Here is a 15,180-nt window from a genome sequence, read left to right as displayed (position 1 = left end):
ATTTTAGAGACTTCTGCACCCCAGCTGCCACCGCTTGTCCTCCACAAATCCCATTAAACGGCTGGGCCAGGGACACAACTAAAGAAGAAGTGTGGAGACTTAACCTTTGGTTAAAAAGAAACACGCAGAGTATGTTTAGTGACCCAAAGCAAACACAATGGATGGGAAAGAATGCTCGCCAGGAAGCAGGAATGAGTCCCAGGCTGACAAGTAGCTGCTACCGACTCGGCAGCCCCAGCACAAGGCTCACCAGGAAACACTGTTTCTCTGGTCTCAGATGTCACACAAAGCCAACGGTTTTTCAGACAAGGCAACCGCGGAGGAGAGAAATCTGGGTGTGTGCGACCTGGCCTCACCCATTCAACCTTATCTGGAAAGCAAAAGAAGGAGATATCGAAATGAGATCTGCGACACACAGAGTGGGTTCTAATCCACTGCCCGGCCCCTGAGCTGTCTACACAATGATCTCGCTGCCCCGGCTGCGGCTGAGCCAGTGAGGACAGTGAAGTGAGGCTAGAAGGCAGCTTTAGACCACGTGGGGGGAGCAGCACACCAAGTCTGGCATTTTAAATGACGCTTTTTAAAATCTAGTATCTAACAAACACTTTTAAATCATGTTTTGAAAAAAAATGAAAGTTTTGAGATAGACAATCAAAAAGAAGACAATTATAGAAAAGGCAGTTTGAAAGACAGCCAATCCAAGGCTCAGTTACTTTAAAGACACAAAAGTGAACTATTTTCCATCACTTGGGAGTCAATTTTGACCCTTTCGGACTTTGTACAAGTGACTTAAAGAAAGGGTTCTGGCTGTATTTTGGAGGTGTACATTCATCACTAGTTTGAAGAACCTTTACTCCTAAAATACTTTCAGTTAAAAACAAAACCTCCTGTGGGTCACTGTTCCATGTAACAATTAGAAGCTACATTCAAAAAGGACCTTTACATTTAAGCTGAACTTCTCTAACAGGCGGCCACTATATAATTACACACGGTATAGACAGGGAAAGAAAGGAAAGAAGGAGGGAGGGAGGGAGGGAGGAAGGAGAAGGGGGAGTCTAAATCTACTGATATTAACTTTAAAAATAAAGTTGAGAGGAAAGTCACTTCAGGGAGCAAACGTGAATGCACTTGTGAATCAGATGTTTGTGTTCTCATTAGTGAAAAAGTAACATGCAAAAGCACCGGCAGAAGAAAACGGAAACTGAACCAATAAATGCTTTCGCACTCTTGCTTGGAACCAAACACAGTGCGCTCGTTTATTCTGGCTCCTTGTCTCTTCTTAAAGCTTTGTCACATACTTAAAAGTTTGTCCAGAAGAGGCCGTGGGTGTGTCACATTCTTTCGGAAAAGCCCATGGGCTGGCAGGTGATGCTGCCAGTTTCTCCCCGGGTGCAGCGTCCAGGGGGGCCAGGAGACGGGAAGCTCTCTGGTCTCTGGCCAGAGTCCTCAACCCCAATCGAGGCGAATCGAGGCGAAAGCAGGAGTCCGAGCGGGCGACTTACTGTATGGCTGAGAAACGAGGTGAGGGGGCTGGACAGGAACCACCTGTGCGGCCAGGCCCGAGGCCGACGGCTCGGTGGCAGCCGTGCCCGACTGCTGGAAAGCCAGATCGATCTCTTCATCCGTCAGCCCTGGGGGAGGAGAGCACAGAACGGGCCGGTGAGTACCTTTTGCCACTGTCCACGGCTGCTACAAAATCCCCACCGAGAAAAGACCCTCGGAGCCACAGAGCGCCTAGCACCCTGGAACGCCGCCTCCCCGATTTCGGATTCTCTGGAACCTCTCTGAGCTGCAATTTAACCTTAAGCGACAGAATATTAGCCTCGGCACTGCTTCCAAATGTGGCTCATTCAATTTCCTTAATTTATCCTTGAGTTTATTGCTGCTTTTGAAGTCGCTCCGTACTGCAATTCTCCATTCTTCCCCCGAAAACAGATACCATCAACTGCAAATGTGGCTCATTTTAATCTGTAATGGTGTTAAAAAAAGAGGAGAAAAAACTAACAATAATGCATGAAAACAGACAGGGAAACAAAAAACTAATTATTGGGTGAGACGACTAATTAGTCTAGATCGTTTCCGAAGACGGGAATAATTTGCTTTATTTTATGACAAATGCAGAAATAAAAAGAAAAATCAGGACTGACTGTGATTAGTATGAATGGGATATAGAATGTAAAGAAGAAAATAAAACAAGAAAACAGATCAAAACAAGGCCAGGCCCAAACTTTCAGATGATTATTACTCTAGCCTATCATAGGCTGCCTATATCGCCTTTGGCTAGTTTTTCTTTCCTCCCCCTTTTTTGTAATCTTCCCGACACTTTAAACCACACTGCACATGGGACCTCAGGAAATAGCAGGGCGCCATCTGCAGTGGCTACGACATGTGGAGAGGATTTGCCCACAGAGGAATAAAAGGCAACTGAAAAGCCCACGAAGACATTTCCAGTGGGCACGCAGCTGGAATATTTTCAACGGGTCTGAGGCAGCCGGGGGACGCTGGCTCCGTGGGCAGCAGACAGGGCACCGACCGACCCTAAGAACAGGGATGCCGTGTGGCACCCAGGTGTGCGCGTAACGGGCCGCCAGGCCGGCTCGGGACGCGCCGCGGTGTGCTCTAGCCCTGCGGGTGGGAAAGGCAGCTGGGAGGTCACTGCCAGTCCACAGAAGACCGAAAGACGGCTCTGGCCAGCCCCGCTGTTCCGGGAATCCCAACGCCCAGTCCAGCCGCAACGCGCAGCTTTTAGCCCAGGGCCGAGAGCGCTTCCCCAGCTGGCCGGCTCTCCATTAGAGGCCGCAGCACACGGCGCATCTGCCCCTGGGGGTGGATGAAGCACCGCGAGGTCTGGGGAGCCGCATCTTCCAGGGCCTGGTGCCTCTCGCTCTGGGCCGAGGGGCTGATGGACGCTGTGCGTTCACGCTCCACAGCAGGGCGCCGCCCAGCACCACATCGCGTGGGAGCCGGCTGAGCCGTCCCTCAGACTTTCTGTGCCCCACCGCGAGTGGTCAGGGGAGATCGCCCGGACGGCCCCGGGCCCCTTCCTCCTCTCTGCGCTGGGCAGCTGAGGTCGGGCCCCACGTAACAGTGCGGCCCCTCGCCATTCCTGCCCTGCACGCAGTGGAGCTGGCCAGGCACGCAGGCCAGGCCACACCTCTGCGAGGTCCGAGGGCTGCCGGGTCAGCCCCGAGCGCACCAGGCCCTCAGCACATCGATGGGCAGATGGAAAGGTTGCCGAGGTGGCAAAGGGGGGTCATTTACTGGCGCTTGGCACCTTCCAAATACAAAGGCTAAACCTGAGTACATGGAGCCGAAGGGGAGACACTCCCCCTCCCAGGCTCCCCAGCCTGCTGCGAAGGGTTTGTTCTAACCCTCACTTCCCAAGAACAGGGGCAGGGCAGACAGAAGAGCCAAGCAAAAACAGAGAAGAACATGTTTCCTCTCGGGCGTGGGCCAGTCACCCCTCCTGAACGGGAAGGGGAACCCCTTTCAGGGTGCTAGGAAGACACGCTTTAACCACTTCGCAATCAGCCCTTAGGGGAGAGCGCGGCTCGAGCGCCGTCAGCACAGGCCGACGGTCACTGGCACGCTACGGAATTTTATAAACCTGGTGGTTCGTGTGCCTTGTCAGCCGCTGGCTGCAAATGAGGATAATTTTCCCAAAAGGAGCATTCAGTTGCATTCTCATTTTCCCTTTTGGCTCTTTCAAATATAAACAAGTACGATAATGTTTAACGCTGGGGAAATATACAGTAAGTTACAGGCTGTGCTGCGGCCCGAGAGCTGGAGCCGGTTAAAGGGACAGGCCTCCCTGCCCGAGCCTCTGCCCTCTGGCCCGAGCTTTTATGAAGCCTATTTTCCTAATAAAACATGTTCCTTGCATTATTGCAGCTGAGCCCACTAGTGAAGCCGCGGTTTAAAGGGCATCAGCACATCCTTCCAAGCTCTTGTTTTTCCGAGACCTTATCATTTGATGCTCTAAATTTACACTGGCTGGAATTCTGATATCCCTCGTTCTCCGGAGAGCCAGGATTTTGATTCAGTTACATAAAGTGAATCATTTTTCTTCTCTTAAAAAAATAAGCATTTTAATGATCTCACTGAATAATATAATTTCAGAGCTGGACCGTTATCCTGGCCACTGCCTTCGTTTAACAGATAAAAAAAGCTGAGGCCCAAGGAGGGTACAAAATCTGCCTCAAATCACACAGTCAGGGCATGGTACCACCGGACGACAACCCAAGGCCCTCCATCTCCAGCCTGGTGACTTCCCACGACAGCACAGTTAACAAAAACGTCACAGGGTAGACAGCAGAATTGTCCTAAGTCTTCGATCTCGTGAAAGAGGTTTGGCTAAGGGCTAAGCTGTCTCCTCTCGCCCCCACACGGCACCACCCACAGGTGAGAGCCCAGGAACGCAGCTTCGGGGCTGTGTCAAAGCAGCACAGCGACACAGCGCCGGGGTCCTCCCTGCAAACGACACCCGTACTTTCTGAACATGACCAGAGTGACAAGGGTGGAGTGACCTCACCTCATTCTGATATTCAACCCCCAAAGAAATCCAGAGGCCACTCGCGGATTGGTGCCTACGCTTTCCTGGTGTCCTCGTCCCCTGAGTGTCCCCTGCGTAAGATTCCACAGACCAGGCAGGCTCGGGATTCTACAGGTCAAACACTCAGGTGGCTCATCTGGGACTTTTGGAGACTGGGGGGTGGGGTCCATCTCTTCAGCCCCAGGAGCTGAAAGGCCCTTGCCTTTAGGGACCAGGTGCTGCCCCAGGACCCAAGACAGCCAGGCGCCCACCCGCCCCGCTGACAGACACACTGGAGAGCTCAGACGAAGACCTTGCAGAATCCAAAAGGTTAAACGAAATAATAAAGGGAACTGCCAATTGTAAGTGAATTATATTTGGCTCTGAAAGCTGAGGCGCAGGCTATATTATAAAAGGCATCTCTTCACGTTGTTTACCATCACCCTGACTAATGCAGACCTTTTTTTTTTTGTTTTAAATAATCTCATGCAAATTAGACACACACACTTCCTTCCAGTTGATTGCTATCTGCAAGGAATAATCTAACCACAGAGGGACTGAGCAAGGGCTGAGCAGAGATGGGAGCAAAGGGTGTCGCCGTCCTGTGGCAGGCGAAACTCCTCCCTCCCCTACCTGTCTTCCTGTGGCTGCTGCCTTTGGGAGAATGAGCCAGTTTTAATAAAGCCCAAATTCTTCTTTGAGTTGGGGTGTCAACTGCAGTGTCTGACATCACCAGCACTGTGCACTTGGAGGCTATTTCAGTAAACTCACCTCTGCCGCTTGATGATTCCAAGGACCATCAGCCCCCACCTCACCTCCCACCGTGACACTGACAATTGAAATATATTACTGGTAAAGAGCAAAACTAGAAGTCCTGCTCACTTACTCCACCCACTCACTAGCTTTAGTCAAGAGGCGCTGGGACAGGGGACCTGGTGAGCAGGAGCCAGAAGCCTGGCTCTGAGAGGCAGAGTGTCATTTCCCCTTTAAGACCACGGCTGCCTGATTTGCAAAACTGAGAGCTCTCAATTCAGACTCAAGTGTGCAAATGAAGCCCCAGCCCTGGAATCAGCATGGACCTCCTGACCTCTGGTTCCGGGCACTGCCTTCCAAACCTGACTCCCCTTACAGGGAGCCAGCCATCGCTGCCTGCAGAAGTCCCCAGAGACTTCTTTCCAACACTTTCTCCAGGGTGGGGAAGAGCCGACAAGCAAGCGAGCTACATTCTGTTGACCACTGAACAGAATGGCCTCAGGGCTGCCGCACCCATTTATTTTTATCCCTTAGAAGATACACAAATTCATTTTCTTTTTCTAAAGGCTTCCCTTAAAATGCAAACAAACCCACCCCCCTGGACTTTTGTGAGCTGCAGCCTCTGGCCCTGAGAAGGATGCCGCAGGGCCCTTCCCCACAGGTCAGACAAACCCTGGCGTGGGGAAGGGCCAACTTTTTCCTGTGGGACCGGCTGGGCCAGGGCTTCTCAGAACAAGTAACCCCAACGCCGTCCCCAGTGACCGCCCAGCACTGCCACAGGCCTGGCTCTGTGCAGGTGAAGCAGAAAGACCAACGACAGCAGAGAGTGGTGTTCTCTGCCTCTTTCAGCGCAAACCAGCACCAGGACGGCAGGCTTAGGAATAGTCTGGAAATGAGCAAGGTAATGAACGCCCGACGGCACCTTCCAGGTTTAGAATGAAAACGTGCAGCCGGACTGGGACTAAGGACCAGGGCCGGAGGGCCTGTGGCAAAGGGCGGCGGTTCCGGGCCGGCCACCCTGGCTGGCCATCGTCCTCCCCATCAGGGACTCGCGGAGACTGAGCGGGGTCACCTCTCTCAGAACCCGGCCAGCTATCTACCCATGCACACTCTGGAAGGAGATGAGGCAGAGGAGACAGCTGGCTAAAAATACTCCCCAAATTAAAAGAAAAACCAACTCTCCTAGGAAAGGTTAGGGGAGGGGAAAGGGGAAAAAGTATTTTTTTATTTTATTTTATTAACATTTTGTTGGAACAGTAGAGTACAATAAGGACTCTCAGAGCCTCTAAAAGTCGTTGGATGACCTGTAGACCCCTATTTCCCAGTGCCTTGTATAAAATTGAATTTTTTAAACATAAATTACACGTAATGACGACACTGTAAAAACTAACAGTAATGGAAAGCTGTGCTGTATTTCATTAGCCTGTATTATTCCGTGCCACCTGATCCAGCCGGGCCTTGTTTATGAGTTAGTGTGTTAGCAGATGCCGATGGAAGCATTTGCTTCGACCTTGCTCTTCTCATTGGGGCATGAAATTACGACGGCAGCACCTTGATATTACAGCCATAAATACAGTAAACTGCAAATTTAAGCCAACGGCTCCTATTGTCTCTGAACATAAAGCTGATCGGTATTTATTTAAAAGGAGAACAAAAAAAATATTATATATCACCTTGTTTATGGGGCCTCCCCCACCCACTTTCTAATCCCCTCCCCCGGCCCCCCAACCTGTCTAATTCACTTGGTTAAAATATTAAGTAAATAAGCCAAATGCTCTCTTCTCTACTGATGAACTGTCCCCAGGCAGCGAAAACAGTTTTTGAGAAAACTAGTTCCAAGTATCATTAGCCTGAATGAAAGAGTTTTTACAAGTAAAAACTGATCTGAGGACGGAGCTGGTTTTCACCATCCTGACACAGACACGTAAATTCAAGAACGAGACACGAGACTCTCCCTCCTCCTAAAGGAGGAAAGTTCCAGCGGCAGGGGACAGAGTTGCTGGGGATACCCTGACACTGAACGCCCTCCCGGTACCCTTCCAAAAATCGTTAGGCAGAAACGCTGTTTCAAAAAGCAGCAAAACACTGCCTCCTGCCACCTAAGGAAAGAAAAATCTCTCACCAAGAATATAATTCTCGTCTCAACACAGGCAGCCGGGGACCTCTCATTAAAACTCGCGCCGATCCCCTCCTCATCCCAGTGAACCATAAAGACAATATATCCTTTAAATGCATTAAATGTGCAAGAAAAATAAACACAAAGACAAAAGGACACTGGCTATCACCCGGCCACGTCTCCTAGTATAAATCACTGGGTAAAAAGCCAGCACGGAGCGCACTGCACGGCCAGCTTAGGCGGAGGACGCGGGCAGGCGCATGTCCCACTGTCAGCGAGAGAGGGCGGGTCTGCCCTCCCTAAGTCGGTGGGCAACGACCTCTGCCTCCCAGAGGACCGAAGGGCGACGTGAAACCTCAGCCAGGGCCGAGTCTGGAGGTTCCGAAGGGCTACGGGTGGAGACGGCAGAATGTCGGCCAGCAGACAGGCCACTGTGGCAGTGAATGAAATGCAAGTTTAACCTCAAATCACACAGGCTGGGGTCACAGGATCCCAGGCCCCGTGGTATCAACGACGTGGCCGACTGGACCGAGACCCAAACTTTTCGCGCATTTACTCCTGGTACGTCATTCCACAAGGCAGGCGCACTCCCCTGCAGCCCTCGGCTGTTTCGGCCACACCAGTCACTGAGCTTAGCTCCTTCCGCGTGAGGAGGAAACTTCCCTGTAAAATTTATTGGGCCTCTCCGGGGAGTAGTATAACTGGAGAACAAGACAGAAGTGAGCGGCCCCTCCGTGTAACACAAATTGAGACCTCGCATACGAAAGACTGGGAGGGTTTCCAATCAGCATCCATGATGTCTATTTTTAGATCTATAATCTAAAGATTTTTTTTTTCTTTTAATCTTTCTGCTAAATTGAAAACAAAAATAAAGAGGAGTGATTTTGATATCTAATCACCAATTCCAAAGGATTAATAGCATAATGAAGATCACTGCCAGCTGTCACGGGCAGCGGTGTGGAATCGGGCAGGACCCTGGCAACAGGCTGAGGAGTCAGCCCTGCACTGAACAAGTCCTAGGGAAGGAACTGTGACAATCAGGAATCACTGCCTCCTGAATGCCGCAAGCCAGGTCAGCCAGACGTGTGTTTGTGCATATGTGGAAAAGCCAAATTAATAAACGCTTTCAACTATACCCGAATCTCGCTCCTGTTTTGGAAGAGGCGGTAAAGTTTGTTTAAAAAAAGAAAAAAAAATTCACCTTTGACAACCAACCAAAGAAATTCAGACCTGGAGAGCTCATCGGGTCTATTCTGTTCTCTTCTCTTGCTTCTGTTTTAGACCACAGTGAGGGGCGGTGATTGTCCCAAAGCCCCGGAGGCAGAACCGGGTTCCCAACCCGGGTCAAGCACAGGCGGCCTGCGGGCCGGCTCCCCTGCGCTCTGACCCGCACATCTTAAATAAGCAAAGGCTGAGACTCCACCACTTCAAAAAAAGAACAGAAACAGAAAGAATATGCGGAGCATAGGAGGAACTAGGCAAAGGGTACACGGAGCCTCTATGACAGACAGACAGACGGACGGATGTACACATGCGCACAAACACGTCTATGTAGTTGTGTGTCCACGCACACAACAGAGATAAGAAATGGGTAACACTGGTTGTGGAGGAGGGGGAGCTGGTAGCTGGGGGCAGAGACTGAAGGCTGACTTTTTTTCACTGTACATTCTTATGAACTGTGTTCCATGGGAATATATTCCTGACTCAAAAGAATAAATTATTTTTTAAGAGAAAAAAAAGACTTGGAGGGGAAAAAAAATCCTTAATTTTCAACAGAATCACTTAGAATGGTTATCCCCATTTTCTGGAGGAGAAAAAACAAGACGGAAGAAAAGGCACAGAAGTGTGCCCAGAGCTGGGATTAGAATGACAGGCACAATTTCTGATTTCTTGCTTAACCCGTTGTGGCTGTAACCACAGCAGCCAAGTACAAGGTGGCGCTTTTTTTTTTTAATGTGTTTTTAAAAGGCAGGCATCTGTTCTATTTTGACACATCCTGGCTGCCCAAATGTTTCTTTTGAGCTCTAAATATTTGCTTCACCAATGGAAATGTTTCCATCACTGCAACAGAACAAACATTTGCTTTGGGATCGCGGGGACAGCCATACCCTGCCGTGGCGCTGCTTCCTGTGTCCCGCGAAACAGCCTGGTTTATGAGACAACTGTCCTGAAGGACACAAATCAAGCGGGGACTTCCGTTCCGTAGGAAAACCCTGTCGGAGAGAGTTCCGCGCGCCGAAGCACACTCTTCGGTTAGTTGGCTGAATGTCACAAATGTTCCATGTTCGTTGGGGTTTTCTTTTCATCTTGAATCTTAAAAACGTGATCGGGGGCCTTATTATCTGGCATTCATCTTACTTCCTAAAGTTTTAAATTACCATGCGACCGTCAGATTTCTTTTTAAGTACGCGTACCAATCTGATAGTAAGACATTACAACGTGCTATGTTCTAATAGGTCGACACATAAATTATTTTGCCGCCACCTATTTATGTAGCCCAGATGAATCCGGTATCGGCTGCTGCTGTCAGCCTTACTAGTGGAGAGGCACACACGCAGCACTCGGCAGATCCGTCCATTTCTGAGTGCTTATTCTGCCTGGCAGCGTGAGAGCCGAGACCTCATCTTCCCGGCCTGTGAAATGGCAACCTCCGTAAGACCTCTTCCCCCCGATTTCTTATGCTGGATGAGTGCTTTGCCTATTTTCTACATATAACGCATGCAATATGATATGACATATAAACATGATCTATAATATGTAGACATATCCATTGATAATAAAAACAGCACATGACACCTGCAGAAACCATGAAAAATAAAAGCAGAGAAGATTTTTTAAATTTCACATTTTCACTCTCCACCCAGAAATAACAGCCACAACTTACTACAGTGCCAGAGAATGTTTCAGGAGCTTTTTACATCGTGAACTCCGAATCCCAGCACCGATCCTGCACAGGGGCCCTGAGCCACACGCCGTCAGGTGCTTGTGGCACCTGCGGAACCCGCAGTGCCGAACCCACGTGGGCACCGGGGGCAGCGGTGTCCCCACGAAACAGGCGCTTTGCTCCCCCCACCTGACAGAAGAGGAAGCAGCTTCCACGACTCCAGTGCCTGCGGCGGGAAGCAGGGCACGAGACCAGCCAGGCAGGCTTCCTAGCCAGGGTCTCGCCTCAGCGCCATGACGTGAGGGAATATTCCAGATCTTCGTTCGACTTGAAAGGGACTCCTAAGATACCATTCTGATGTGTTGGTAAAGTTGTTAAGACTCAATTTTTCTCACATTAAAATGACTTTTTTACTCAAAGCTGGCAAGGGTTCTGCGGAAGTGAAAACTGAGAAACTTCTGGAAGACGATTCGGAACTCTTTATCTCCAGAGTATTTAAAAATGTTCATACCCTTTGACTCAATAATTTTACTTCTAAGAAATAATAAAACAATTTAGTATAATGTACAAAAATGATCCATCACTATATTTTTAATACTAGCAAAAATTTCAACAATGTAAATGTCCAAAGAGGAATGATTAGGCAAGTTATGACATATTTCGATAATGTAATAATATTCAAACGATTGCATTCATCTGAACAATTCCTGATGACATGGTAAAAGGCTTTTGATACATTAAGACATAAAAAGCAGATGCTACAGTCACGGCATGATCTCAATTACATTTTTTAAAAGAACAAAAGGAAGCAGTAGGGTTGCATCATTTTAACTTAACCTGAATTCAACTCACAATGTTCAGAAGGAAGGAAGGGAAATGACACTATCAACAGAGGGGAGGGCCCTCGGGTTCCCCCCGGGAGGGCGGTGTCTTCAGCGAGCTAGAGAGGGGAGGCCTGAATTCACTGTCTGCTGGCCGACTCAGCCCGCACACGCACCCTCGCAGTCTGAGCACCCTCGTCACAGGGCATTTTCCTCCGTACATCTTGGCACCTGTCCACAGAGCAAACCATGTCATCTGCTGGAAAACCAATGACCTGTTTCACTGTGAAGGAAAATGTGGCTGGACTGGACTTACTGAGAGGCAAAACGCCAGTCTCCTGCAGAATTCCTAAGGAGTTTTCAGCAATTCCCTTAAAAATTGATATTTAATATATTCTCTGAGTACATTCTGTATCCTAAAGATACAAAAAGGTATACAGCAAAGTCTCCTTCTCGCTCCTGCCACCTGGGCCCCCAGTCGCATCTTCCAGAGGCAAGCACTGCTACTAGTTCCTCATGTGGACCTTCTAGAAAAAGTCAATGAATGTGCAAGTGCGTTCATATATTCACATCATAGTATGTATTTTATACGTATGTGTATGTATGTGTATATATATTTTCATACAAATAACAGCATGGTATGGTATAGATGCTATTCTATGCCTTGCTATTTCTGATAAACCTCAGAGAGCATTCCATGTTAGCATATACGGAGTTCCCTCAGGCGAGTCAATGGCTATAAGGTATTCCGCCAAATGGACGTACCATAATGCATTTAACTTGTCCCCTATTGAACATTTCCCCTTACAGACACAGCCCCAGTACACACCCTGACACGTGCCATCTGTGCACGTGCAAGGACGTCCCTGGAAGCAGGCTCGGACGTGTGGTTTTAACTTCGATGGGTGTTGACGAGCTGCCCCCCTCGGAGCTGGTTTCCACTCACGGCCCCACCGGGGTGTGCGTGCCCGTTCCCACGACCTCGCCTGCGTGACGCTACGCTGCTAACAAGCTTTTCAACTGTCATTCTGAAAAGTTAAAAAAAAAAAAAGGTCTCGTTGTAGTTTTAAGTAAACTTTTGTTGGCATTCTGCATACAGGGAGGCACGCGGATCCTAAGCGTACGGCTTAATGAATTGTCGCACGGTGAAAACATCCACGTAACTACCACCCGGATAAAAACACAGAGACGCAGGCTCCAGGAGCACCCCTCGCGTCTCCTCCCAGGCTCCCCTTAACTTCCGGCGCCACCGCGGAGTCCGCCCATTCTCGCTCTTCGCGCGGTGGGAGAACACAGAGCGCGTTCCCGCCCACGGGGCCTCTGTCGCTCGGCGCTGTCGGTGGGGTTCGCCCAGGCCGGCGGCCGCGGCTCGCTCGCCCTTCACTGCCGCGCAGCGTTCTCAGCCAGGACGAGCAAGGGCCGCTGGACCGCGACCTCGGTACTCGCTCCCAGTTCGGGACAGTCTGTGGCCAGCGCTGCCGCTATCCAAACCCTCACGCGTCAGGGAGCCGCTGGGGCCGCCGCGGCGTGCGGTTTCAGCTTTAACAGACGCTCCGCCAGTTCCCGAAGCGCTAGTCCCACTCGGCTCCCGCCAGAAGGAACGGGGAGTCCCAGCTGTCCCCCACCGAACACCGAAGCCCTCGGTTTTTCAGTTTTAGCCATTCTGGTGGGTGTGCAGTGACAGGCCACGCTGATTTTAACTTGCATTTCTCTGATCGCTAATGAGGGTGAACATCTTCTCGTATATCTTGTGTCTTTCTTGGGAACGGTGTCATACATACGTATGTGATATGTCACACTTTACAAAATTTTTCAATTACAGCTGACATACAACATCATAACAGTTTCAGGTGTAAAACAGTGACCATCTCATGAAATGATCATCCTACATAATATTTGTATCCACATTAAGAAGGGTTAAGTTTGTTAACCGTGCTTTTGGATCTTGTTTTTCTGTACTACCAAATTATCGAGACAGGTATTTTAAAACTTTCCATGATGACAGATTTGTCTGGTTCTCCTTTCGGTTCTGCCCATTTTTGCTTTATGCACATTGAAGCTGTCACCGGAACTATAGTAAGAAATGCGAAGCCTTCCCGGTGACTGGCCGCTCTGAAGTTCCTTTATTTCTCGTTCCACTTTCACGTCCATCTTGTCCGAGGTTCGGACCAGGTTTCTCTCGGTTAAAGTCTGCATGGTACCTTTTTCCATCACTTTACTTTCAATCTCATGTCTTTCCATTAAAGGTGTGTTTGATGTCAGGAGCACTGAACTGGGTTTAGGTTTTTCATTTTTAAGCTAATCTTGACGAACTGCTTCTAATGAGCAGTCTATTTACCATTAACGTAAACACTGCAATTTGGGGGTTTATAGCTTTCATCTCACAATTTGTTTTGCTTTTGATCTCTTTAATGCCCTCTTTTGTCTCTCTTCTTGCCAACTTTTAAATTCAGTTTTTCTCTCTATTAACTTGTAGTCAAGGTGGTTTCTGATGGATTTCTCCGCTGTAAAGTTACTAACTTTCCTTTTGTAGTTACGAAGTAGCTTGGAGGAGATACTTTTTCTCTTCGAACTTTCACCTGCTAATTTTAGCACCCATCAGTCATTTTGTCTGTGATGATAATTACTGTGGTGTTTGCCTAATGGGGGAATCTTCAATTTTTATGAGTGAAAGGAACTCCAAGACTAAAATGCTTGAGAACCGATGCCCTGGATGTCACAGTACAACCTTGATGTACTATGGTTTTATGTACCTTATCACTTTGCCAACAATTCTGGACTTAGAACACTTTCACTCCATCCTCGCACCTGTTATTGTCATTTCAATTACACGTTTGAGACCCCACGAGAAAGACGCTATCACTGTATGATACGGCCAACATTCCTTTCTATGCCCTTCCTTTGCTCTTCGTTCCTTCCTGCATTTCTGTGTTTTCATGCAGAATCATTTTCTTTCTGCCCAAAGACTCCTTTAGTGTTTCTTTCAGTGCTGGTGTGATGGCGACAAATTCTCAGTTTTGTTTACCCGCAAGTGCCTGTATTGTCCTTCGTTTTCAAAAAGTGCTGCATTGTGAAATAATTTCAGACTTCCAGAAAAGGTGCAAGAATAGAACAAAGAATTCTCATATTCTTCAAACTCTCATATTCTTTAGATGTATCACCTTTTCTTTATTATTCCCTATCAATCTACTGATATGTTTATTTTCCCTGAACTGTCTGAGATCTAGGTTACAGACATGATGTCTCTTTCTCCCTAAATATTTCAGTATTCATTTCTTGATGTGGGGAGGCGGTAGTTCTTGCTAGTACATAACCACAGTACAAGTATCAAAATCAAGAAGTTAACATTGTTAAATTTCTATATGTAGCTCAGACTTCTCTACTGAACTCAATTCATATTAAATCCACCTGCCTGCCTTATAGCCCTGCTTGGATATCTAACTCAGGGGTTCCCCCACCCTGGGCTGCAGACCGGTACAAGTCCATGGCCTGTTAGGAACTGGACTGCACAGCAGGAGGTGAGTGGCGAGTGAGCAAGCAAAGCTTCACCTGTATTTGCAGCCACTTCCCAGCACTAGCATCACCACCTCAGCTCAGCCTCAGATCATTAGGCATTAGATGCTCCTAGGAGCACTGGTCCCGAGTGCCAGAAAGGTTAGGGACCACTGGCAGAAGTCTCACACTTAGTATGTCTAACACTGAGCTCCCGACCTTGCCCTGCCAAACTGCTCTGCGCGCACCTGGTTAACAGCAAGTCCACCCTCTAGTCTCTTTCAGACTCCAGATCCAACGAATCAGGATATTCTGTTGGATGTACTTTGAATCAACGTTCGGGGGTCCGACTGAGTGCGTCTCTCCACTTGGCTGGTCCCCCGACTCCCACGCCTGCTCTCCACGCATCTGCTGTAAAGGCAGCAGTCGGGGGGATGCTAGTAAAGTTCAAGTCAGAGCACACCACTGCCCTGGTCCCCACCTGCCCAAGAGCAAAGGCAGAGCCCTCACGTGGGTCGGCACTGCCCTGCACTGCCTCCCAGTCTGCCAGGCTGTGAGCGCACCTCTCACCTAGCCCCACCTC

The 15,180-nt window shown here is 48.9% G+C and overlaps 1 protein-coding gene across 3 annotated transcripts in view; it reads right to left on the bottom strand.

The window, feature by feature from the left end:
• PEX14 (peroxisomal biogenesis factor 14) overlaps nucleotides 1-15,180 on the bottom strand; it is a 115,119-nt gene that overhangs the window by 23,739 nt on the left and 76,200 nt on the right. For all 3 annotated transcript variants that reach the window (XM_016149381.2, XM_036228594.1, XM_036228599.1), the window contains exon 4: nucleotides 1,503-1,631. In XM_016149381.2, coding sequence (XP_016004867.1) covers nucleotides 1,503-1,631 — 129 coding nt within the window. The remainder of the gene's footprint in view (nucleotides 1-1,502; nucleotides 1,632-15,180) is intronic.

The sequence above is a fragment of the Rousettus aegyptiacus genome, unplaced genomic scaffold (genome assembly GCF_014176215.1).
Source record: "Rousettus aegyptiacus isolate mRouAeg1 unplaced genomic scaffold, mRouAeg1.p scaffold_m13_p_1, whole genome shotgun sequence".
NCBI classification, from domain to species: domain Eukaryota; kingdom Metazoa; phylum Chordata; class Mammalia; order Chiroptera; family Pteropodidae; genus Rousettus; species Rousettus aegyptiacus.
The sequence above is the reverse complement of the archived record's forward strand: the minus strand, read 5'-3'. Positions and strand labels throughout refer to the sequence as shown.